The sequence below is a fragment of the Aphelocoma coerulescens genome, chromosome 2 (assembly GCF_041296385.1).
Source record: "Aphelocoma coerulescens isolate FSJ_1873_10779 chromosome 2, UR_Acoe_1.0, whole genome shotgun sequence".
NCBI lineage: Eukaryota > Metazoa > Chordata > Aves > Passeriformes > Corvidae > Aphelocoma > Aphelocoma coerulescens.
Genome location: NC_091015.1, coordinates 34,399,487 through 34,422,488, shown reverse-complemented (window position 1 = coordinate 34,422,488; position 23,002 = coordinate 34,399,487). Strand labels below are relative to the sequence as shown.

Genomic DNA, 23,002 nt, shown 5'->3' with positions numbered 1-23,002 from the left:
GTGAGGCTGTTTCCTTCTCTAAGAACCTCTTACAAACAAAAGTTGTGCTTGTAGATCTCGACTCTGAAAGGTATGTGGAAGAAAGAGTTTACCAACCACCACTTTTAGCATTTCGGTAGCTTTGTTGAATACATCATTAAGTATAAACTGAAAAAAAAAAGAATGACTAAAAAACAGAGAGGGGGCACAGAAACAAAAATGAGAGCTACATACAGTACAGCATAGGTAAGGGAAAGACTGTACACAGGCAATGCAGGGGCATTTGTGATATTTGCTCTTTTAAGAATCTTATCAACTGTGCTACTTCAAAAGTAACCATAAATCTCCCCAGCAACGGGAAATGCAACCACTAAATTTCTTGAATCACATGTTAAAAACAGAACAAAGCCCCTATCCAACAAAGAAACAGAGCTGAATGGAAACACTCGTGCTCTTGAAGATAAGGACACAGTTTAAGCACTTGCAGAATCAGGCTGCAGTTTTACTACTTGTAGATAAGACAAGGTTTCAGGTAACGAAAGCTCAGAACAACCAGCTTCATACAAGCTTCATTTCAGAGTAAAAATTAAATCTGAAGTTTGGGGACCTGGACGGATGGTCACACAGATTTGAGAAAAAAAGCACTTAGTTGGGTTTTTTTTTAACGCTGTCAGCACAAAATCACAGAAAATGCACCCACCATTCAGAGACAGTACCACATTCCTGCAGTCATTGCTCCTATACAGCACAGCACTTTTCCCTTCCAGATGGGATTAATTTTATTTCCATAGGAGACCTGAAATTGAATTCACTGCCTAAAGATAAAAATCTCCCTTGGTAGGAATATGCAATTCCCTTCCTCCTCATGTTTCTCTCTCAAAAAAAAAAAAGTGAACACAATCACTGATAGTTAAGAATAATGCTTCTGGCACGGCTTCAGTCATTAGCAAATAATAAGCTCTGAGCTACAGCAATTCTGTGAGGCTGCAAAAAATATTTTGTCTTTCTGTGAGGCTCTGAGAACATACGTGGCACTGGAAAAGATGAGTTACAGAGCTGCACAAAGGGGTTAATTTATTCCTCCTGCATTTTGTCAGTCTCCTTTGACAAGAACTATGGGTGACCTTTGAGCCAAACCAATATGTTAAATCCAATAAAATTTTTCTATGCAACAAGGATTTTGGTATATTTACCATTACTTTTCAGCCTTTCCTGAATGTTAGCAATACTGGAGGAGAATCATAATTTAATATTAAAAACACCAAGATGCAGACTAGGATAAAGAGACAATGCCCAGTAATACAGCAAAGCAGAACTGCAAGTGGCACTGCCAATAATTACATAAATGATGAAATAGGGACAGAAGAAGACACAAAACTGACCTTAAAGAAAGAACAAGAATATTTCATATCTAGCAGTTTAAGATATATAATCTATGGAAGAAAAAAACAGAGAGCATCGGAGCAATCCTCACTTCCATATTACCATCTGCTGTGATTCACCAATAAAGCAGCAATCAGAAAAAGAGCAAGATGTTTACAGCCCTGTACAATCCTTCTTATCATGAAAACAACCAATTTAAGAGTCAAGAATATGCATGTTGAAAATATTTCTCTGTGACACCAAAAGAACAGCTGAAAAGCTTTTGGCCTAGTTTAAGTTACTATGTGAAGAAGAAAAAAAGACATATAATTTCTTTTCTCTGGCATTAACATTAGTCATGTTTTTTTAGTTCATATTTCTTGAAAACAGAAAAATGGAAAGTATCACAAGAAACCCAAATTTTAAAGAAATGGATACATGTATAATGAAACATTAACAAAGATTTTTTTCTGTATTACATGAAATGTTAGTATTTATTTTTAACGTTTTTATAAAATTTAAGGAAAGCAGAAATACAAGAACTATACAACCCAAATTACCATAGTACAAAAACACTTGAGGAGGCTGAATCATAAAACACCAGCCACAACCAAGTCAGACAATAAAAGCACAGGTGACAAAAACAAAGCCAGGAATGAAATAACAGCACTTAAACTGATGTAAACATTCAAAACCCTGAAGACAGAAAACGCAAAAAGAGAAAGCTAGGTGTTAATGAGACACAATACTCAATAGGCTGAAGCCTACTGTCTTCCCTTCGAACAATTTTCTTTTGAATGAAAACCTTCAACAGCTGCTAAGTGTGATACAGACACGCGTTTGTAAGAACTTGTACAACATGTTTTTCTAGCCGCTGACCCTTCAAACCCCTCAGCCCTAGAAGGGCCACTGTGCAGCAGCCTGCTGCACCTTGCTCCAACAGCTACATTGATGAGATCTCTCCTTTCAAATCTCTGAAGATATGCTATGGAGATGAGGATATTCTCTTGCAAATAAAATACTGAAAAGGTGACTGTCATGGTGACACTGAGGGATGACAACCAGCTAAATCTCATGTAACATTTAACTCCAGAACACTCCCATGTCACATACTGGTTCTGCACAGCTTCTGGCAGTAGCTTTTTCCTTGGAAAGCTGACACAGGCTGCTGCCATAGAACACTACCCCAGCCAACTAACAAAAACCACTTTGTACTGGTTAGCAAGCTGAACTGGCCCGTGGCTAGTCAGAAGAGACAGCCAGCACATGGACAGTTCCGTGACTGCCCTTTTAAGCTAGAGCAGAGTCAGATTTTCCCAAATATTTCCTGAAACACCAGTCCTGGAAAAGAAAAGGAAATCACAGAACCACAGAATGGCTACAGTTAGAAAGGACCTTCAGAGGCCACCTAGTCCAACCCCCTACTTAAGCAGAACCATCTTAGACCTGGTCGTTCAGGACCATATCCAGATGGCTTTTGACTATGTCCAAGGATGGAGACCCCCACAACCCCTGTGGGCAACCTGTACCAGTGCTTGATCACTCTCACGGTGACAAAAGTGTTCCCTGATGTTCCCTGAGGAACCTCCTGTGTTTTCAGTTTGCACCTTTTTCCTGTGTTCCTTTCACTGGGCACGACTGAATAGAGCCTGACCGTCCTGTTTACACCCTTTCTTCAGGTATTTATATTAATAAGAGCCCTCTGAGCCTTCTCTTCTCTAGGCTAAACAGTTGCAGCTCTCTCAGTCTTTCAGTCTTTCCTCATATGGTCCAGTCTCTTAATTGTTGTTGTGACCCTTCTTTGGCTTCTCTCCAGTGTGTCCACAAGTGCCCTCGTACCCAGCACTCCAGGTGCCCCACCAGTGCACAGCAGAGGGGAAGTAGCAGCTCCCTCGACCTGCTGGCAACACTATGTCAAACGCAGACTGTGATATGTGAGTCGCCTTTGCCACAAAACGAACCTCTCCACGCCAGGGACCAATTGGGAAAACACGTGGAAAAAGGCACGATGTATGGCAAGTGCTATATCCAGATGCTATCTCCGTCTTACATACATCAGTTGTTCTAAACCTGGGGATTGAGCACAGCTCAATTTCAACGATGAAATAAAAGGAAATTAATAGAACAGAATAGCTCAGTTGGAAAGAATCTGCAATGATCATCTGGTCCAACTGCCTGACCCCTTCAGGGAGGATCTCAGAAGCTAGAGCATATTATTAAGGGCATTGTCCAAATGCCTCTCAAAAGCTGACAGGCTTGGGGCATCGACCACCTCTCTAGAAAGCCTGTTCCAGTGTTTGACCACCCTCTCAGTAAAGAAATGCTTCCTAATGTTCAGTCTAAACCTCTTCTGGTGCAGCTTTGAATCATTCCCACATATCCTGGAATACCAGGCAGAGGAGATCAGCATCCCGTCTCCACTTTCCCTCCTCAGGAAGGCGTAGAGTGATGCGGACAACCCTCAGCCTCCTTCTCTCCAAACCAGACAAACCCGAAGTCCTTAGCTGTTTCTCACAGGACATTCCCTTCACCACTGCTTCAGCTTTGGATGTAGCTGCAGAGCCCACAACTACGCAATATTCCAGGTGAGGCCACACCAGCGCTGACTACAGCGGGATAATCACCCCTGTTTGCACGGTGCTTGATGCACCCCAGGACGCCTTTTGCCCTCTTGGCTGCCAGGGCACGCTGCCAAATTACACCTGAGGGGAGCCACTATCTGAAGGGAGAGGGAAAACGCCGGGGAGGGGAAATATGGGGCGATTTAAAGGACAGGACAGGGCTGGAAGCTGACGGCCGGCTCCCCCGGCCACCCCAGCGCTCGGCCCCCGCCGCCCTCCCCGCCGCGGCAGCACCGACAGCCGCCCCTCCGTCAGCCGCCCCTCCATCACCCACCCGCCCGCTGCCGCCGCTGCCGCTCTCACCAACCTCCGCCTCCGCTTCCGGGTCGCCTCCGGCGGAGGGGAAGTCCCGCCCCGACCGCCCGTACCCGGGGCCGCCGTCCCTCCCTCCCTCCCTCCCTCCCTCGGTCCGCGGAAGGCGGGAAGCGGTGCCGGCGATGGGCGACATCCACGAGGTGCCGCGGCCGCGCATCGGCACGGGGCAGCTGGCGCAGTATATCGGGCAGCCCGTCTGCTTCGTGGGGCGCGTCGAGAAGGTCCGTGGGGCGCTCGGCGGGGTCTGGGAGCGGGGATGTGGCTGCCCCGTCGCTCTGTGTGGAGAGGCCGGCGCCGTCCCTGGGACAGCTGGGCGGCTCCAGCCGGCCTGGGAGCAGGGCGGGAGGCGGACGGAGCTTTGCGGGAAAGAACTGGCTGAGGCGGCCAGAGCTTTTCAGTGACGCTTCCAGGTGCCTTTGGAGCGCACAGGCCTAATGTCTTTTGTAGACTTAAGTGTTCTTTTGTAGATTCATCCTAGTGGGAAGCTTGTCGTGCTTTCGGATGGACTCGGCAAGCATACGACTGTGGAGCTGAGCGAGCCTGTAAGTTACGGAATGCTTTGGAAATGATGTCGCCTCTTGTGGATTCCGGAGGTTTTGTCTCTTCTGAGACCTGTGCATGCCTACCCTGTTTTGAGTTTTTCCACCTGTATTTCATTGCCTCTCTTTCTTGCATCTTTCAGCTAACCTGTTCTCTTACCCATGAGCTGCCTTGGTCTTTATCAATTTTCAGCTGGTGTTAAGAGACAGAACTCGTTCCTTGTCAGACACATCCCTTTTTGGTTATTTTCTCTTACTCTATTAGTTGTTCACAGTGTAATATATTCTGCTACGTTTATTAGTTTTACTGTAAATTCAGCCTCCCATTTTCTTACTGCTTTTATAATCAAAAAGAATATGGTGTTTTCAAGAGTTTTTTAAGTTAACATTGCTACATTCTCTTAGAACACTTGTCATAGCATTTCAGTAAACTCCAGTTAGCTTGAAGCATTCTTTCTTAAAAAAACCCTAAGCAATTAATGCAATGGGTGTAAGATATAATTAGAACGGCTGAACGAAAATACTGCTTCCTTTGTTATCACCTACCACTGAAGGAGTAACATTTTGGTGTTTTCTTCTGATTCTAAGTATGTTTTTTCCACCAAGAAATGTTGTAATTAAAGAATTTTTTTAATTGTGATGACAAATGCTCTAGCTTGACTCAGCGCATGTGTATATTTACATCCTCTTCCCTGAATGAGTTGTTAAATGCTGAGAAACCTTGCCATCTCCATGGGAAATAATTGCATATGGTACTCTCTCAGTCTTTCAAGACAAGAGTCTGTCCTTGTTGATGAAAAATGCAGTTTGATACAGAAGAGTTTTGTCTTATAAATTGAAGATTGCTGACTTCAAACCACAACAAAATGTCTCATACCTCTTTCTTGAGTTTGTGAAAACGCTTCCTGCCTTGGGTTGTTAAAAATTCAGATGTTAGCATCTGACCAATGATTCTATAATATTCTATAATAACAGTGTAAGTGCTTGAATTCCGTAAATGCAAAGCTGTAGTGCTGGGCACTTCAGTCCGTGCTCCACTGCCTTGGGAGAAACTGGTGTGTGCAAAAAGCGAGGCCAGGTTCATCTCTCCAGTTCACCCAATGTCAGTGGGGAAACCTCTAGATTTGCTAATCAAAATGCTTTCTAACATTTTTCCCTTTCAATATATTTCTCTGTTTGTGCATGTGTAGTTCCCTCTTTCAACCCCAAAGTTATGGGGAGGGAGTTATTCCAGAAGACTTACTAGAAAGTGAAAAACAAGACTTAGGTATTGGAAGAACTATTACCGAAATAGTACTGCACTGTTAAAATTTGTATCTTAAAAAACAAAGAAAATGTTCAAGCTATATTATTTTGGAGTAAGATAGAATTTTTAGCCTTTTTTTCCTTTGTTCAACCAAAGTCTTATTAGTTGTCAGTATCTTTGTATTCTGAACACTTACTGACAGATTACTTAAGAAATAATTTCCAAATATACCTCCTGAATGTGGAACATTGGAACTGCTCTCTGGAGTGTGTGATACCTCCTTAGCTCTTACAGAGTTCTATAACTGACACAGGTTTGAATGCAGTGCTTTAAAATCAGAATTGTTCTGCTCTCTGTGTCCTAGACTAGTCTCTGTTCAGTGATTAAATGACAGAGTTTTATATACTTATAAACTGGTATTTTCCTCAGATGCTTCTTCATATTTTCTGTTTTGGCATTGACTGTTGACTGACATTTGGCTATTACAAAACCTGTAAATCTCTTAGTGGATCAAGTTTTTGTGGTTTTTTTAGGGGGGAGGGTGACAGGTCTTTTCAGTAGTACTGTATTGTTTGACATGGAACAGAATCTGTCATGAACAAACCATCAGTTGTGGAGAGTTCCTAGCTTAAGTGCTGTGCAGTAAAGGCAGCAGCTAATTTAGTGTTAGTGATTTCATTTTTGATGTGTTTTCTAGCTGGATGAGGAGATTTCAGGGGTTATTGAAGTGGTGGGAAGAGTAACAAATCAGGCAACCATCATGTGTGCATCATATGTCCAGTTCAGAGAAGATAAAAGTTTATTTGGTGAGTAAGAATATACATTATGGCAAATTCATTTTGAGTTCTGAACTCATCTTCAGTAAACAAGAAGGGAAAGCCTGATTACCTTTCCTTACGGACAAGGTCTTTCTTCAAGCTGCCAGATAAGGAGCGGGGTGTAGAAAAGAAGAGTGTCATGAGAAAAGTTCTGTACCAAATACTGTGGTTTACAGTTAAACTGTAGGGAGTGACTCAAAGCTGGAGCCAGTCTAGATCATTGCTGTGGCCAGATTGTTCTCCCACTCCCGACCACGTGGTTTTCACCTTGCCCTGAAACTTGTGTGGTAGTGCAGCTAGCAGGCCTAAAAATAACCTTCCAGAAAACAAGCAATGAATGTTCCTGCCTTGGGAAAATGGGAGCTTGAGGGAGACTGGGATCACTCAGCTACACTGCTTTAAAATAACCTGTACTTAAATGTTATCATTGACTTGTGGGGAATTGAGCTTATGCATCATAACCATTTTCTTTACCCTTTTTCAGATCTGGAACTCTACAATGAAGCACTAAAAATTATTCATGAATTCCCTGAATACTTCCCATTTGGTACTGGGAGGAACACTTGATTTTTATTAGCATATATTTAGAGCTTCTAACAGTACTGTGGTTTCTTGCCTGACAGCATGGTAACAGTTGCATTTATTTTCAACAAATATACTGAAGAGACACTGTTACATGTGCTAAGTATTGCCTATGAAGAGTATTTTCTTTGCAAATGTATTTATTCAGCAAGGAGAACACTTTGTGAGTGTCTCACTCACTGTATATATTTAACCCTTTTGCATCTATGAGGAGTGTTCTGCAAGATTAAACTTGTCAGAAACTGAAATTTTATAAGCATCCTTTTCTAGTTGGTAGAGGGTCTAGGATACATTACAGGAAACTTGTATGGAAAAAATTTGGTGGGGTTTTAATATAAAGATTTTTGATTTAATTTGCTTTGATACAAATTTGTTGAATGGGGAGGTATTTTGCATCTTGAAAATGTATCTTCAATAAAAAAGATTCACTACATTTAACTGTTCATGTCAGCATTAAATGTTAAGAGTGCTATTTTCAGTGATATGTGGCGATTCCTGTTCTCTTTTACCTGACACAGTTAAATTTAACAAAGTGGAATACAAGGTTCTTGCCTTTGCACTGATGTTAAACACTTGGAAGGTGCCTAATTAGGCTTGGGGATTTCAAGCACAGTTGACTTCTCATCACAACCTTCATTCTTGGTTGGAGTCTAAGCAGCAGTACCAGGATTCAGCCAGCTTGTCATGGTGACTAACCATAGGAACTGCCACACAGTCCCAAATTTTGTTACTATCCAGGCTACTTACAACACTTTGCAAAATGTTTGCATCACTTGAGGTAACACAATCAAAGTAAAATTGAAATTTGGAAATATTCTCTGGGAATTAATAAAGTATTTCAAAGTATTTTAAATAAGCCTTAGCCACGTTCATTAAGCTTTTGTACAAACAGGTTTCAGGTTTAGTAGCTAGATTTAATAAGTGCCTTAATAAGACTGCTAGCTTTGTGCTTATTTATAGCCATCTCTTTTTTCAGTCAAGGAATATGTTTTCAAAAACTTACAAGTTGAGCTCACTACAAACTGGAGAGATGATCAAGTTTCTCCCCACCTAGAAGACAGACAGTGACACAGTTACTGTCACTAGGAAGGAGGTCTTCTGAAGTAGGAATCAGTCTCCTACAGCAAACAGAAGGTCCATGTGGCATAATACCATGCTCTGTCACCAAGTATTTTAGTGCTCAGTAGAATCAAATGTCATTCTTAATAACTGCATGCATATTTTCCTAGCATTTAAAAATATTTTGTCCATTCTGCTTTAGAAAATTTGTATTTTGTGTGTGTATATAATACTTTGTAAAATGTTATGTACAGTTAGTTACCCAGACCACCCATGCCCAAATGGAGCAGCCTGCCACTAGATGGCTTTAGCACTTCACCGAGACCAGCCTGGGGTATGAGGTCTTGTGAGGGAAAGTTTGAACACACCAAGTAGGAAATGCTGGTTTCCCTTTGTCAGTCGAGACTCTTCTTGTTCATGCAGTCCTGCAGCAGTGAAAGGTGGCTGGGCAATCTGTACACAAATAAAAGTTTCCCCTATGTGCTTTTTATTCATCTGCTTCTCTACAGAGTATCAGGCTCTGTGAATAAATAGCCTGTCCTGGCTATGTGGCTGTACAAACCAGACAGCAATGCAAGGAACTGTAAAACATTTTTGGTATTAGAGTAGTGCTCAGGTCATACATGCATTTACCAGCATAATTTCCTACATTACCACACGGAAAACTGCCAGCCACTACAGATACCAAGGGAAAGACATAACCATGGGGCCTGCTGTCAACTAGGCCTGATGGTTAGCAGGGCCCCAGGCATCACACACACAATGAAAGGTGAGAAACTGCCAGACCTCACAGATAATAAAACGGGAAGTAGGGGCTTTGTGGGTCGCTGACTGAAGGGGAGACACCAGGGCAACTGTATCATAAACACCAGAGAGGGATGTCACCAAAGCCAGGGCCAACAGCAGCCCAGTAATGGAAGGTGTGAAGAGGAGCTGGTGGCTTCTTTGGGAGGAGGCTGGTGAATTGAGGGAACCTGGGAGAAGAGAAGGGGGGTACGAAGTGAATGCTGTAATCAGAACGGACTTCTACCAGTCTATGCTCTTTGGAACAGGACTGCTCCCCCTCCATTCATTACTGACTTCTGAGACTTGGTACCCATGTGCTGGGCTCATGGCTCACCCTGCTCTGCTGTCCTGGCTTGGGCATGGACGTGCACAACACGTGTAGTGCTCATAAGCAAGGGGCCTGTGTGTGTGATGATAAAGTGCTTGTGCTTAATCAAGGAAGGGCTACAAGGCTGGAGCATCTAATGAAATTAAAACAATGAAATGCAATCAGCGTGAGCCACAGGATCAAGACATTTTAGCATGCAAGGCCACCTTCAGCAGAGTTGAGCTGAGATATACCAGGCAACAGTAAATGCAGAAGTAACTGCAGCTAATAAAATGTTCGTAGCTACACTTCTTGTTAGAAAACAAGAAATCACCCACAGAATTACAGTTTTATTAATTCTAAAGCAAAACAAGGAAAAAATTTGGTAATTAAAAAACATACAGCTCTTGCTTTGTAAATTTGCAAACAGTGTAATTACTGACCTGAAAGCCTGATTACTAATTGCAACAGCCAAAACTCACAGTGATACTGTGCCAGAATATGCATATTCTTAATTCAAAACATTTCCAAGATGAGTATTAAATAAAGTGAGCACGTAATTTAACTCGATAGAATTTGACACACAGTTACAGTTGAGGTGAAAACGTTATAGATGATTTTTCTTTACATGAGGAAACGAGACACTTTATGTTGGTAGTTGCATTCACCTCAACATGGAAATTATCAGGAAAATTTATCAAATGATACTACACAAGAATAAAAACCAAACACTTGACACTTACAAATCCTAATTTCCATAAAGCAAAAGCTTTATTGCCTGTATTTATATAAATAGGGTATCATACAGTAAGCCCCAATTTACATTTATAAATGGAGAACATTTTGAAGAGCTCTTCAACAGCAACATGAAGTGTGCAAAAATACTGGAAAGAGAAATAAATATTCTAAAAAGAAAAAAAAGGAACTGCTCTCCCATGCCTAAAAATATCAAGTACCTCTTAGATTTTTAATTTAAAAAAAGATCTTTGCCAATTTTAGATCAAAATAAATGCAGATGCATTACAACATTAATACTGAATCAGAAAATAGAACCCAAAGTCTTGCATGTAATCTTGTACACCCACAGAAAACACTTCCACATTTTATCTTCTTGAAACTACACTAGAGCACAGAGAATGAGTGGTATATTGCAATATATTCTCTTTTAAAACACCAATTTTCACAGTCCTGGCAAACAGTACCAGTTTATTGCTAGCATTCCATTTAGTATTTCATAGCACACAAGTGTTGAGTAACTCATATACTGTAAATTAACACACACCAAGTAAACTGATGTTATTATCACATACCTTAAAACAGGTTTGGTTTTTTTCCCTAATTTGTGTGAATTTTGTTGCCTACAAAGTCAAGGACAACAATACCAATTAGCTCATAGCACAGTATTAGCAAAATATCATTGACGCGCTCTCAAGTCAATAAATAATCTTAATTCCAGCAGATAACACATCTAGAAGTACTCTGACCAATTACTTAGAATTGCACAGCCTTTTGGGAGCAGATGAGTGTCCACTAGTGACCAGAAGCAGGATTTATACAGGTTGATTCCATACTTCCCAGTATATTTCTGAAGTACAGGGAAATGCTGGTTATCTCAAAGTCTGCAAATACTTCTGTAGTCAAAACTCTGCACGCAGTTTAAAACTTACGTATCTACAAGTCTCCAGTCCTTGAGATTTCAGACCTTCACAGTACTAAGTTAAAAAGTTATCAGAGACAACCTCCTATAGTTTACCTGCACTCTGCACTGAAACAGTCACATGACTTCTCAGGGAACTCTTCTCTAGGACACAGTCATTGCTAGAAGAGAAAACCCCCACTCTTTAGCATTAGAATTTGCATCAGCTAGATATATAGGCTGGTTAAGTAAGAACCTGAATTGCAAAGACGTTGCTTTACCATAAACAAAACCTGGGAAGAGAAAGAAATGGATTTTTCTTAAAAAAAAATCTTTAGAATACAGTTGACAGTGGCACTTTGAATGAACTTACAAGGAAACAATCATTTGCATACAAGAGAGTGTGATCAAACAATGAACAGAGGAATCCACAGCACCACTTTGCCATCTTCTGAAGGACACTTTTCAAGTGTTTCTTTTGAAGGTCTGCTTTCACAGCATATAAACTCAGCTTTGGGGCCAATCAGCATTATCTGGAAAACTTTTTTAATAAAGGTCTTTGGATTTTAGCAAATCCAAAGAGTCCACAATTCCAGGAGTGCTTTTCTTCAGTCCTCTGTATAAGGGCCACGCACTGTACCTAGAGGCTCACTTCAGGAATACCTGTTTCTACCAAGCACAGTCATACACACATCATTTTACTACTCTGATAGCAATTTATTTTTTCACAGTAAGTCACAAATTACCTTTGTCTAAAGTATATGCTTGGACTATGATGGACATCCATTAGAGAGCCACACATTTTCTAATAGTATTTACGCCTGGACAGTCTCTGCTGGAACGAGATTCCCTGTTGTATCCAGCTGCATACACTTACAAGAGCAGGCAGAAACTGGGCACTCAGTATGGTCCCTAAATAGCAACAGCCGAAAAAAGAAAAAAGAGGTAAAATAATTTTGCAATTATACATTTAACTATGTGCAGAGGTGTAGTATCTCAGAAAAACTCAGTATCATAGTTCAGTTTTACTATTTAAACTTTATAATGATAGATACAGGGAAGGAGGCATGTTCTACTCAGTGCAGCACACATATGTGAAATAACAAAAATTTAACATCAACTTACCTGAACCAGCTCAGCATATGACCAGCATGTCCACCATGCCTACAGTTGTGACACCAAGTAAACCAGTTGTTGAACTGGGCTAACTTCTTGTCTTTGCTAAGATCCACTTTTTCATCTGACTTGGATCCTCCTGTGCAGAGAAAAACCCACCCCCACAAATATGGCTGTAAATCATTACACTTCATTTGTATTTCAGTTCCAGCAACATCACTAAAATAGTTTTGAAATTAGGGATATTGTGTGAAAAAGCAGCCTGATTTTAAAAGAGAAGTCAGTAAAAATATTAAGACATGGAAGAATGTCAAAAAAGAATTAAGACTGCTGAGCTGTTGCTTCACATCTCATGGACATGCTAAACTTGCCTATTAAACAAGTTTTACAGACAGAATATCCTTCAATGGTGATTTATGCTTTATTGATTGATTTACATTCCAGTGAATTATGGGCCTATTCTGCTGCACATGAAATCTTCTGCTTTAAAAAAAGAAAATCAACAATATCTAAGTTATGAATTGGAACAAGTAAAATATAGAAGTCATAACAAAGATCAGTGAAAGAATGAGAAGAGATAAATAAACACGACAACTGTACAGCTGTTCAGGGCTCTGTAACAAGACTGACTTAAAAATATGGTCAAAATCCTTTTCATTTAGACATTATATAATGCTGAGCCAAAGGCATTAAGAACTAAAATATTCTAGTCATAATATCTCTTAGCTGTGACAGCATGACCCCTGCTTTCTTTCATCTTAGTAACAGAAAGCACACATCTCTCTTCCTCCTAAAAATTAATTCATTTACATTAGAAGATTTGTGTAGCATCCCTACAATTAATCTCAAGAAAACACACTCCCTATTTCTTTCAGTTGTAAAGCTCACAATACTGACCCCCACAATACTTGGATCTCTACATCAACCTAACCATGGAATTTGACTGACAATTTCACAGAAAACTGCCAGAACCAAGTAACTATGCATACTGTCTGACCCTTAAGAATTGAAACAAAGGTTTCATCATAAAATTAGATGGCATGTAAACAAATTCTCAATTATGATCCTTCTCCCTTCAAAATGATGAGTATGAATATTTACAGTATAATCACAAATAGAAAAAAAAAAGTGCAACAGAAGATCTTCCAATAGGAACTGCTAATTTAACTAGTACTGTAGCTGAATAACTAAAACCCACTGTGTCATACCTGGACAGCTGGAAACTGGTGTTCCCATATTTATCAAGCAAAGTGCACAGCGGGGAAGGGGCTTGCGGCAACCAGGGCAGCTCGTAACTTTTGACTTGGTTGGTGAACCACTGACTCCATATTGGCTAAAACCTCGCCCCTGATGAGGAATAGCTGAACAGCTGTAAGAGATTGATTTCCCACAGAAATTGCAACTCACAAACACCTAAAGAGAACAAATGCCCATTAATTTTTTGGTTTGGTTCCACTTTTGCTACACCTGTGAGTGAATCCATTCAAGCTAGTATGTAATACTAGTAAACATTTATTTACCAGATATTCTAGAGTGCCCTGGAAAGCTAAAGCTACTTGTGAAGGAGTTCTTAACATCTTGGCTTATAGATGAGGCACACAGCCTTGAGAAGAAGGACTTAATGATGCTCACTTACTTCAAAAGCACATAAAAACATGCACAATTGTTAAAACTTTGAAATATATTATTTAAGATAATAAAAGCCGTATCTTCAGTAATGGAAGAAATTAGGTTTATTCAACTTACTATATAAAGTCTGGTCTCTCCATCCTTACAGTCAGATGACTCACACTACAGTCCCCAACATAAGGATTTCCCTAGTATTATTTATCTGCATCCTTCATGTCACAAGTTGTGACTTGATACCAAGGAGCACATATTTTAAACTCTTTAGGGGCTGTTTATGTTAACCACATAAGGAAGGAGCAGTAAACTCAACTCCCTCCCACTTGGAACAGCTCTGCTTAAACAGCTGTGACTGATAAATGAATTCAAAACCAGCTTTCCTCAGAAACTCCCAGGCCCCAAAGCCTGTAATGAACATACTTAGCAGCCATAAGAGAGTAAAAGGTGCGATGGTAAGACCATGTCGGCTAAAACTGCCACCAGATGTTAAGAAGATAGCATTTGGGAAGGGAATTAGTTTTTGGGTCAGCATGTGTTCAGAACTGATAATGAAAGTTGCTGCTGTTCACTTTAGTGTCAGGTTCAAGGGCTTCAAAACAGCTTTGAGTTTTTTACAATTAAAGGTAATTTGAACTAGTTCCATGGTTTCAGCATCAGTCTCACCCTGACACTGAATTCAGCTGGATGATACATCTCTGATGTATCAAAAAAAAAAAAAAAAATCAGAAGAGTTTCCAGTTTCCCCAGAAGTAAAGTGTTGATAAGGTTACAGTTTCTGAAAGACCTGTTACTTGAAAAGAAAAGTGACACCTCTTTTTATTAGGGCAGGCTTAGTTGAAATCTTTCTTTTGCACATAAATCCTCATGAAAACCCAGATATGGCCAGCAAGGTTTTTTTTACAGAAGTACCATGCCACATTCCTTTCTGGACTGGTCATACTTCATGTAAGTTTTATATTTACCTGGGCTAAAGGCTTTGAGCTGGGATCCAGCTTACTTCTATGGATATCAAATTCTGCACGTTTATGCCAAAACCTCCAAGCATCTAAAAGATTCCTGTAGTTCTCAATCCAGTACTGAACCCTTTCATCCTTAAGTACATCTGATGGAGAACCCTAAATCAGGCAGGAAAAAATGTCAGATATACACTGAAGACACACAATACATATTACTCAGTTTTTCAAAAGGCTTTACGAAGTGTACTACAAGATATAAGAAATAATATAGTGTAATTTATCCTGAAGAAGATGAATTTTCTGTTAAACTGTAATGTGAGTTTGATAAAGATTTTTTTCAGTTTCTCTCCGGTTGAAAATACTTGTGCTGCTATATCTTCCTAAGAACTTACATCTGTGAGATGAAGGATTTGAAAGTTCTGTCACATATCACAGTCTATATCACTGTCATGATTGCATATGCAGTTAAATACACTGCTGGCAATAGCTGCTACTGTGTAACGGCCAAGGTATGCCCCTTATAAAAAACAAACAAACCCAAAGCCTACAAACAAACAAACCAACAAAACCCTCACCTTTGTTCTCTACCAAAATCCTGAAAGCAAAAGAAAATAATGAAAACATCAGGAAACACCCCAGCAATAAGCAGATAAATGGGTATTCCCAGCTCAGCTAGTGAAAAGGACTGATTTTCTTCTGTCTCTTTCCCCTGCTATCTCCTCAAGCTATCTCAACCAGAGAGGGTGAAGACACATGCTTGTTAGTTAACACTGAGTTTCCGATGACTCCACCAAAAAAACCCCAATTGTCCCAATTTAGTACAGAAAATACTTCTTAGTTCACAAAATTCAACACTATGCTGATAAAGAAACTATGTTTAGTTTTCCTCCATGAACTTTATTTTGGAGTGAAACACTAACCTGTAGCATGCAATAGCTTGCTGTCTGGACATCTCCAGTTCTGTCAACATAACTTTCCATCAAGTCAACTCCATCTTTTGTCAGCCCTGTTAACAGTATTCCCTCCAAATTCCCAGCCTCTTTCATTTCATTTGTCAGCTTTTCAATAAACCTGTTGAGCTATAAAAAATATGTATGAAGAAATATATAAATATAAGTAAAAACAGTGTCTGCTGCTAACAGAATGCCGTGTTGCTGGATGTTATGCAGAAAAAGTTAAATTACTATGTTGTATGACACTGCATGAAACCACATGTTTATACACAAACTTTAAGCTTCCTGATAGAAAATGGAAAGAGAGGTTATGTGCTCTTAGAATACTTTGGTGAATTTAAAATAGAACATTCCTGCTGTAAAACCAAACCTTAATTTGAGAAAACATTAATGCCTGGAAATAAATACTGAGTAAGTAGAAATATCATCCAGTAGGACAGGTATACAGTTGATGCAATTGCATTTAAACTACCATGTAATGAATACTCACAAAAACTTCCAAAACAACAATAAAACCAATAAAGCCCCCAAACCAACCAACCAACAACCAAATCAAAAATCGTGCTGAAAATACAAACTAAAAACCAGATACCATACCTTATATACTACTGTGATAAGAAAAAACGAATCACTCACGACTCATTATTTCTACTGTTCACCCCTCTAGCCCAGTTTCTTCTGCCTCTGAATTAAGCACAGTATAAAAGTTTGTTTAAATGTGCAACCACAAACTTACCTGAGCATCATTGAGGAACTTGCAAGCAAATGCCACTCTGTCTCGTACAGCTACATTATTTTCATACTTCAGAGAGAAAAATGGGAATACCAATATCAGACGCATGTTTCCATTTTTCCAATACATTGTAAAAATCAGAGCACTTGCACTACCATCTAACAAATACAATGAAATTGATTGTGTACAAAGAAAGCATGACATCAGGAGAAAGCTAACTCTAAATATCAGCTTACTTGTTTGTACTCAGATACAGGTATCAGAGGAAGACTGCAGATACGGGAACAATCTCCCAGGAAAGCCTGGTAAAACACATCCTACAAGGTTTATGAAACTCTACAAAAATAAACTTTGCAAGTCCTGTAGAGAACTTAGTGCTTCCAGCATGTATAGCCAAGAGTCCCACCAAGTCACAAGAAGAAAAACAAAGCAAGCTTCCTTTACTATATTTACAAAATAACTAGCCTAACCACTCCATTCCTTCCTTAAATTGCAAATAAAAGTTAACAAACAAAGCAACAAAACACCCCAAGCAAACACAAAGTAAACATCCAGAACAAATTTATCATAAGTATATTAACACTTGAGCTTCAGCAGTGCATCAATATTTACCTTCTGCTTTTTAATCATTTCACTAGATGCAACACTGAAGAAAAAAAATACTTTCATTACACTAAAAGCATCAAATTATGACAACTTTGCTTTCAACAGCTTTGGGCCAACTGCGCTGCTGCATTACAGGAGTCCTCTCCCGGGCTAAATAATTCCTACTGAATCAAGTATTTCTACTGTTCTCTAACCAGGAATAAAGTATGTTAACTCCTCCAAAGGCTCAAACTATAACATGATTAAAGATTTAGTTTGCCTTTTAAATGGTAATTCTGTATCAGTTTCAGAAGACCTGGAATATTCTATTTACTGTTTCAACACAGTGAAATTATTTTAACAAGTAAGCAAGGGAAAAGAAAATATAATTCAATGCAAATATAGCTTGATGAAAGTCCTGCAAACTCCCCTGCATTTAGTCTGCTTTTTGCAGTTCTATTATTGATCTGTCTTCTGTTTCTTTCCACTGCTTATATTATTTTGATAATGTATTTCTAGTGGTTTAATAACTCCATACTAAAAATCAAATTCCTCTAAAAAGATGTGTTAACTATAATGGATATTTTGGTTGTTCGTGCATGATTTGTTTACTAAGATAACATTCACCAAATATGAAATGTCTGTTTAGCAGAAAGAAATGCTATTTGCCAGCACCAGGATAAAAGAATACATTCTAATTTGATCAATTCTTGGAGTATATAGGACTCCCCCTACATATGTGCATATATCTACACGCTCCTATTGCATAAAGAAATTTTAACCTAACATACAGAAATTTACTCACCAAAACACCATCATATGAACCAGACTCACTCGTCAGGAAAGCAAACATAGCACACAAATAGGGATTGTTCAATTGCAGTCTTAGAGTACTGCACATTTCTCTCCAAAGTGAGTTCTTCTCATCTGTGTAGCCTGATAGAGCCATTGCTACTACATTAAGGTTTAGATCACCTGTTTTATGCAAAGGAATCAGCGAAACAATTATTATTCAAGTTAAGGACTTAAAAAACTCCAGTTAAAACTGTAAATAAAAGCATCCATCTGAAACACAATGTTTGGTCAGGATGCAACACAAAATGCAGTTGAATTAACACTACCTGAAATTAATGTGCCTACACTACCATGTATAGTAGCTTCTGCTTTAAATGCCTCTGTTCAGGTAAGTTAGCATCTACATGCATGACAACCTCTTTAAACAACATCACACTGCTTGTGGTATTTTGAAATAACTATCATAGAAGATTTTCATTATCATAATTCATACCCACAGGAAGTGAAAAGACAGGATTGTATATCTAGCCATCGTTTGACAGACCTAGCTGGAGGATGGAAATTTTATATAAAAGTTTCAAGCTAAGAAGTTTCCTAAAAACACAAAAACTATTTAAGCTAAATACTCATTCTGTCAGAAAGTTCAATTTTATTCTTAAATTTGAAAGAAGCATGTCTTCACTCTGAATCCTCCCTATGGAAAGCACAGACAGACACTCTTTCCCCCAGCAACTCCATCGAAGTAAAAAGAATCCCTAGTTCTGAACATATGTCTTTCTGGGTTTTTTATCAGTATGAAATTCTGAAACATATGATCTATTTTAACTAGACAGTATGGCATATGGTAGTCTGATGAGTGAAATATCAGGATTTGCCAAGCTCCAATACAAGTGCTTCAAGTAACAATTTCATAATACAACAGGCATCTCTTCCCAACTATCTTCCATAATTCTGTTAACTGAAAAAATCTAACGTAATACAGAGCCAAAATAAAAGACTAAACACAATACACACCTTTTCCTGAGGAAGCCCCTTTATTCAGAATTTGTATTGCTCGCCGTATGTCCAAGTTGAAAAGTGCTACAGCAGCAGCTCGCTCCCAGTCTCCTTCCTGTTCCAATGAATTTAGGAAAGGTTCCACATCTAAGTCTGTTCCCTTCTTTATCCACCCACAGAGCTGCAAAGCCAAAGATCTCTCCTCACTCAGATACTGAATAATATCTGCCTGTCTATCAGATCCACTCCTGCTGTGCCTGAGGTTCTCTGTTGTTCCTAGAAATGGGAAATAAGTTGAATTATGCTTAAATCACAATTTCAATCACCATCACAACACAACACTTTGATTTCAATCATAAAGCAGGGTACAAAAACTGACTATCACATTTTAGTACTTCAACATTGCTTAAAACTCCATGGTAAGAAGCAGCAACCACAAAATTATTTTGATCTGCTAAAAATTATGCACCTAAGCTTGACACATATTCATCAGTCTTTTTTCTTTCTTCTACCATTTGTTACATTTGACAGGAGTTTTCAGTATGTTCACATTGAAGATACATAATACAGGTTCAAGCATCTGCTCTACCAGTTCTCAGCCAGCATCAATGTGTTAGAAGCTTTCCCACCACTGAAGACTCCTTTTTTGCTCCAAGGAACATATTTATTAATAAGACATATATTGAAATCAGAAGGAAATATTCAAGTAATATATTATACTAAGAAAAACTTCAGTGAGCATGAGAGGCAGAATGTGACGAACCCGGGGTGATCACCACTTCAGAACAGGCCAGCTTACTTAAACATAGTTGCATAAATGTACTTAATACATTAGCAGTGACAGCAAAGTCACCTTTCTAGAACTACACCCTGATGTGGAGCTTTGAAAAATATAATAGTTATGCAGGGAGCAAGAATACTTAGTGCCATAGTCAAAACTTCAAAACTCAAATGTTTGAAATAGTTCAAAGATTTTCCTCTGAGGATACTATGCTTTTACAATTACTAACTTTCAAAGAACACTGAAAACTCTGGAAATTACTGTTAACTTACATTATTAAAACACAATATTTTGTTTCAAAATATTTGTTTCAATATTTTTAAATAGCGTCTTTGAACAATTGCCAAAGACAACGCATGAGTGCATCATTTTGCAAACATTATACAACAGTACTTAGCAAAGTTGGAACATTCTTACCCAAAGATGACTTCACAATTGATTTAATGCCAGCATAAACTAAGGGACCTTTGTTTCCTGTAAGTTTTTGATCCATATCTTCAGTATACTGCTTCATAAGTATTTTCATGTATAGGAAGCTTAATTTTTCCCAAAAAATGTTTTTAAAAATTTAAAGTCACATCCTGTTAAGATATGCAAAGTATTTACAGGACGTTGCATTGTATTTAAAGATTTTAATGCATTTTATGTAAGTGGTTTACATATAAAGGTATATTACTTCCTTAGGACAAAAACTACAATAAAATAAAGGATATAATGCAGAGTGTACCAAAGCGATTTCAGCTGAGGATCTTCATTTCCAGCTAGGAGGTGATTTCTCCAAACTTGTTCGGTATCAAGACCATACCTTGACAGAGCTCTGAGCCGCATTTTGGTTGCTATATCTTTTTCCAAGGAACTAGCCTTTCCTTCTTCTGTACACTCATACAAATGTCGTCCGCAAGCCCACATTAAGGATGTCACTGGGCTCCACGCAAGAGAAATTCTTTCAAACACTGTGAAGTCAGACATAGTCCTGTTGGGAGTCACTACTACCATTCGATTTTGATTTGTGGGATGCCAGGCAAATGAAGCAATGTAATTTTCACATGGTTGGACACTTCTTTCAATTATTGTTGGCTCAGTTTCATCTCCAATAGGTGTGGGAGTATGCTGCATGTCATACAGTCTAATGATATTACTATCCCTTGTTAATGTAGCTAACAGTCCAGTCCTTGTTGGGCACCATGCAACTTTTGTTAAGGGTTTTGGTTGCTCTGTCAAGGTCAAAACAGGTTTTTCAAACTTTCTTAAATCCCATATGGCAACCTGACCTTCATAGAAGGAAGCAACACGATCGTGGAAATAGGGATCAACAGTCACTCCTTGGACAGCCTTGGTGTTTACAAATATTTTTTGGCTTGTGTTCCTAAGATCAAAGATAGCCAGATTTCGATGCATTCCAGCTAACAGCAGCTTCTGATCCCGTGGAAGCCAACAGAGAGAGAGACAAGCATCATTCTGTCCTAATTCGTACAGTGGTTTTGTTACTACCAAGCCTGCTTCAGCATCTCCTGCTGAAAGCCTTACTTTCTCTGTAGCAACTGCAGTCTCTGGGGCATATTTGCTGCTGATATCCCAGATCAGTACTGAAAAGTCAGCCCGATGTTTATCTAACCCAGCAGCAAGCCAATTGCTATCCAGTGGGTTCCACGCGAGGGTATTGCATTGCCGGGCATGTTTGGGAACAAACTCTTTGCCTATCAAATCTTTAGATTTTGAGTTGTGATCTTGCCCGAGGCTGGTAAGTACCACTCGGCCATTGGCCTGTCCAACAGCAAGGAGACATTCAGGATCATACTTGGGATACCAAGCCACACATTTCATGTACGGTGTATCCGAATTTATTGACAGTAGTGTAGCTGTAGTTTCTTCCGACAACCGCAAGGACCCTGCCTTGAGCTCTGAACTTACAGCAGAGTCAATGTGATAAAGGCTCAGTTCCGAATCACACACAACAAATCTGTCAACATGGTGTGGGGCCCACAGGATATCAGGTTTGGAGCCACTCATGGCTAGGGTAAATTGACACACAAATTAAGCTCTGGTAAGAAGATTCAGGTGATATCCATGCATATGGAAACTGTTGAGAAAATAATTTGTAGGAATGTTATTAAAACCCAGTTCTTTTTCAATCTGAAATAATCATTAAACAAACAAAACCAAATGACTTTTAGCTCAAGGGTTTAACTCATAACACACTTCAAGCCAAATCCTGAAGCATTCTCCTCACAGCACATGTTGTTTTTGCTGGTATGTATGTACTGAGACAGAACCAACACGGCCACCTACAAACTGATGACAACAGGATTTGCTATGTTTACATACTCCACACCAGTATTAAGCAAGAACACATTACCCGAGATGCGCTGTGTCAGGATACGTGGGTGTGCCGCTGGGAAAGCGCCACTCCCTCAAACATCTAGAAAAGAATTTCCCTGCCTAATTAAAAAGCATTAAGAGACAAAAATTAGACTCTGTCTGTTTTGTCTAAAGCCCGTTCCACAGCCTATAAAGGCTTTCTATCTTGGAAGGTTTCAACAGAAATGCAAATTGTCATCTTACTGTACAGCTCCTAATCCCAGCTCCCGCCCCAATGTTACCACGTCTCCGTTCGTATCTGGCCCAGCAACATTCAAATAGGCACATTACTGTCAAAACTCCGTTTACACTTTCGGTAGCTGCATGCCCAGAATCACTACACGTGCCTACATGCCAACAGACCCCACAGATCCTATACACCTCTTCCATCATTCTGGACAGGGACATGCAAACTTGGGAGGTATGAAAAAACAGCATTATTTACTCTACTTGGGCCGTCTCTGTGTGCCTGCAGGCCACTCCCCCGCCCGCCCCCGCCCGCCTCCGAGGGGGCGCAGGGCCCCCGGCCGCAGCCCGTTCCCGGCAGGAGACACGGAAGGCGGAGGCGGCCGCAAGAGCGGACCGGAGCCGTGAGACCGCCACCCTCCCTCCCTCCCTCCGTCCGTCCGTTCCCGGGCGCGGCAGCCGCTCACCAGCCCGCGGAGGCCGCAGCCCGGCGCCGCCAGCCGGCCCCGCCGCCCGGGCAGGGGGAACGGGAAGCGCACGAGGGCTTCCGGCTGCGCCGGGGAAGCGGAAGCAGCCCCCGAGCGGGGCGTTTCCGCTGGGCGGCGCCGCGCGCGCGCTTCCGGGCCCTGTCCGCTCTCCTCCCTCCCATTGGCGCGGGACGGTCGCG

General features: G+C 40.1%; 3 protein-coding genes across 4 annotated transcripts in view; 1 reads left to right on the top strand and 2 right to left on the bottom strand.

Annotated features, from left to right (window-relative positions):
- The window catches only part of LOC138106429 (UBAP1-MVB12-associated (UMA)-domain containing protein 1-like), a 78,153-nt gene extending 73,862 nt beyond the window's left edge, over positions 1 to 4,291 (bottom strand). Inside the window, exon 1 of one of the 2 annotated variants that reach the window (XM_069007013.1) lies at positions 4,270 to 4,291. The gene's annotated coding sequence lies outside the window, so the exon portion shown is untranslated. The other variant, XM_069007012.1, reaches the window with a different exon arrangement.
- A 54-nt stretch (positions 4,292 to 4,345) lies between these two features.
- Positions 4,346 to 7,944, top strand: LOC138106430 (replication protein A 14 kDa subunit-like). The gene is made up of 4 exons (XM_069007014.1): positions 4,346 to 4,498; positions 4,745 to 4,819; positions 6,760 to 6,868; positions 7,365 to 7,944. Exons 1-4 carry the CDS (start codon positions 4,400 to 4,402, stop codon positions 7,445 to 7,447), a joined length of 366 nt encoding a protein of 121 aa, XP_068863115.1. The 5' UTR covers positions 4,346 to 4,399; the 3' UTR covers positions 7,448 to 7,944.
- A 2,005-nt stretch (positions 7,945 to 9,949) lies between these two features.
- LOC138106427 (GATOR2 complex protein MIOS) lies at positions 9,950 to 22,887 on the bottom strand. The gene is made up of 11 exons (XM_069007010.1): positions 22,803 to 22,887; positions 20,505 to 21,871; positions 20,209 to 20,307; positions 19,029 to 19,286; positions 18,025 to 18,194; positions 16,638 to 16,703; positions 15,869 to 16,027; positions 14,955 to 15,107; positions 13,575 to 13,779; positions 12,376 to 12,505; positions 9,950 to 12,162 (listed from the first exon to the last, which is right to left on the bottom strand). The coding sequence occupies exons 2-11, from the start codon at positions 21,799 to 21,801 to the stop codon at positions 12,066 to 12,068; spliced, it is 2,634 nt and encodes an 877-aa protein (XP_068863111.1). The 5' UTR covers positions 21,802 to 21,871; positions 22,803 to 22,887; the 3' UTR covers positions 9,950 to 12,065.
- Positions 22,888 to 23,002: the final 115 nt, after the last annotated feature.

Excerpts from the sequence above, each read along its gene's own strand:
- LOC138106430 (XM_069007014.1), top strand. The coding sequence starts at position 4,400 with ATGGGCGACATCCACGAGGTGCCGCGGCCGCGCATCGGCACGGGGCAG. Across the intron at positions 4,499-4,744 it reads TCGTGGGGCGCGTCGAGAAG|ATTCATCCTAGTGGGAAGCT; the intron begins GTCCGTGGGGCG and ends GTTCTTTTGTAG. Across the intron at positions 6,869-7,364 it reads AGAAGATAAAAGTTTATTTG|ATCTGGAACTCTACAATGAA; the intron begins GTGAGTAAGAAT and ends ACCCTTTTTCAG.
- LOC138106427 (XM_069007010.1), bottom strand. The coding sequence starts at position 21,801 with ATGAGTGGCTCCAAACCTGATATCCTGTGGGCCCCACACCATGTTGAC. Across the intron at positions 20,308-20,504 it reads GCTTTGGTACACTCTGCATT|TTATGAAGCAGTATACTGAA; the intron begins ATATCCTTTATT and ends ACATGAAAATAC. Across the intron at positions 15,108-15,868 it reads CAAGCTATTGCATGCTACAG|GGTTCTCCATCAGATGTACT; the intron begins GTTAGTGTTTCA and ends TGCCTGATTTAG.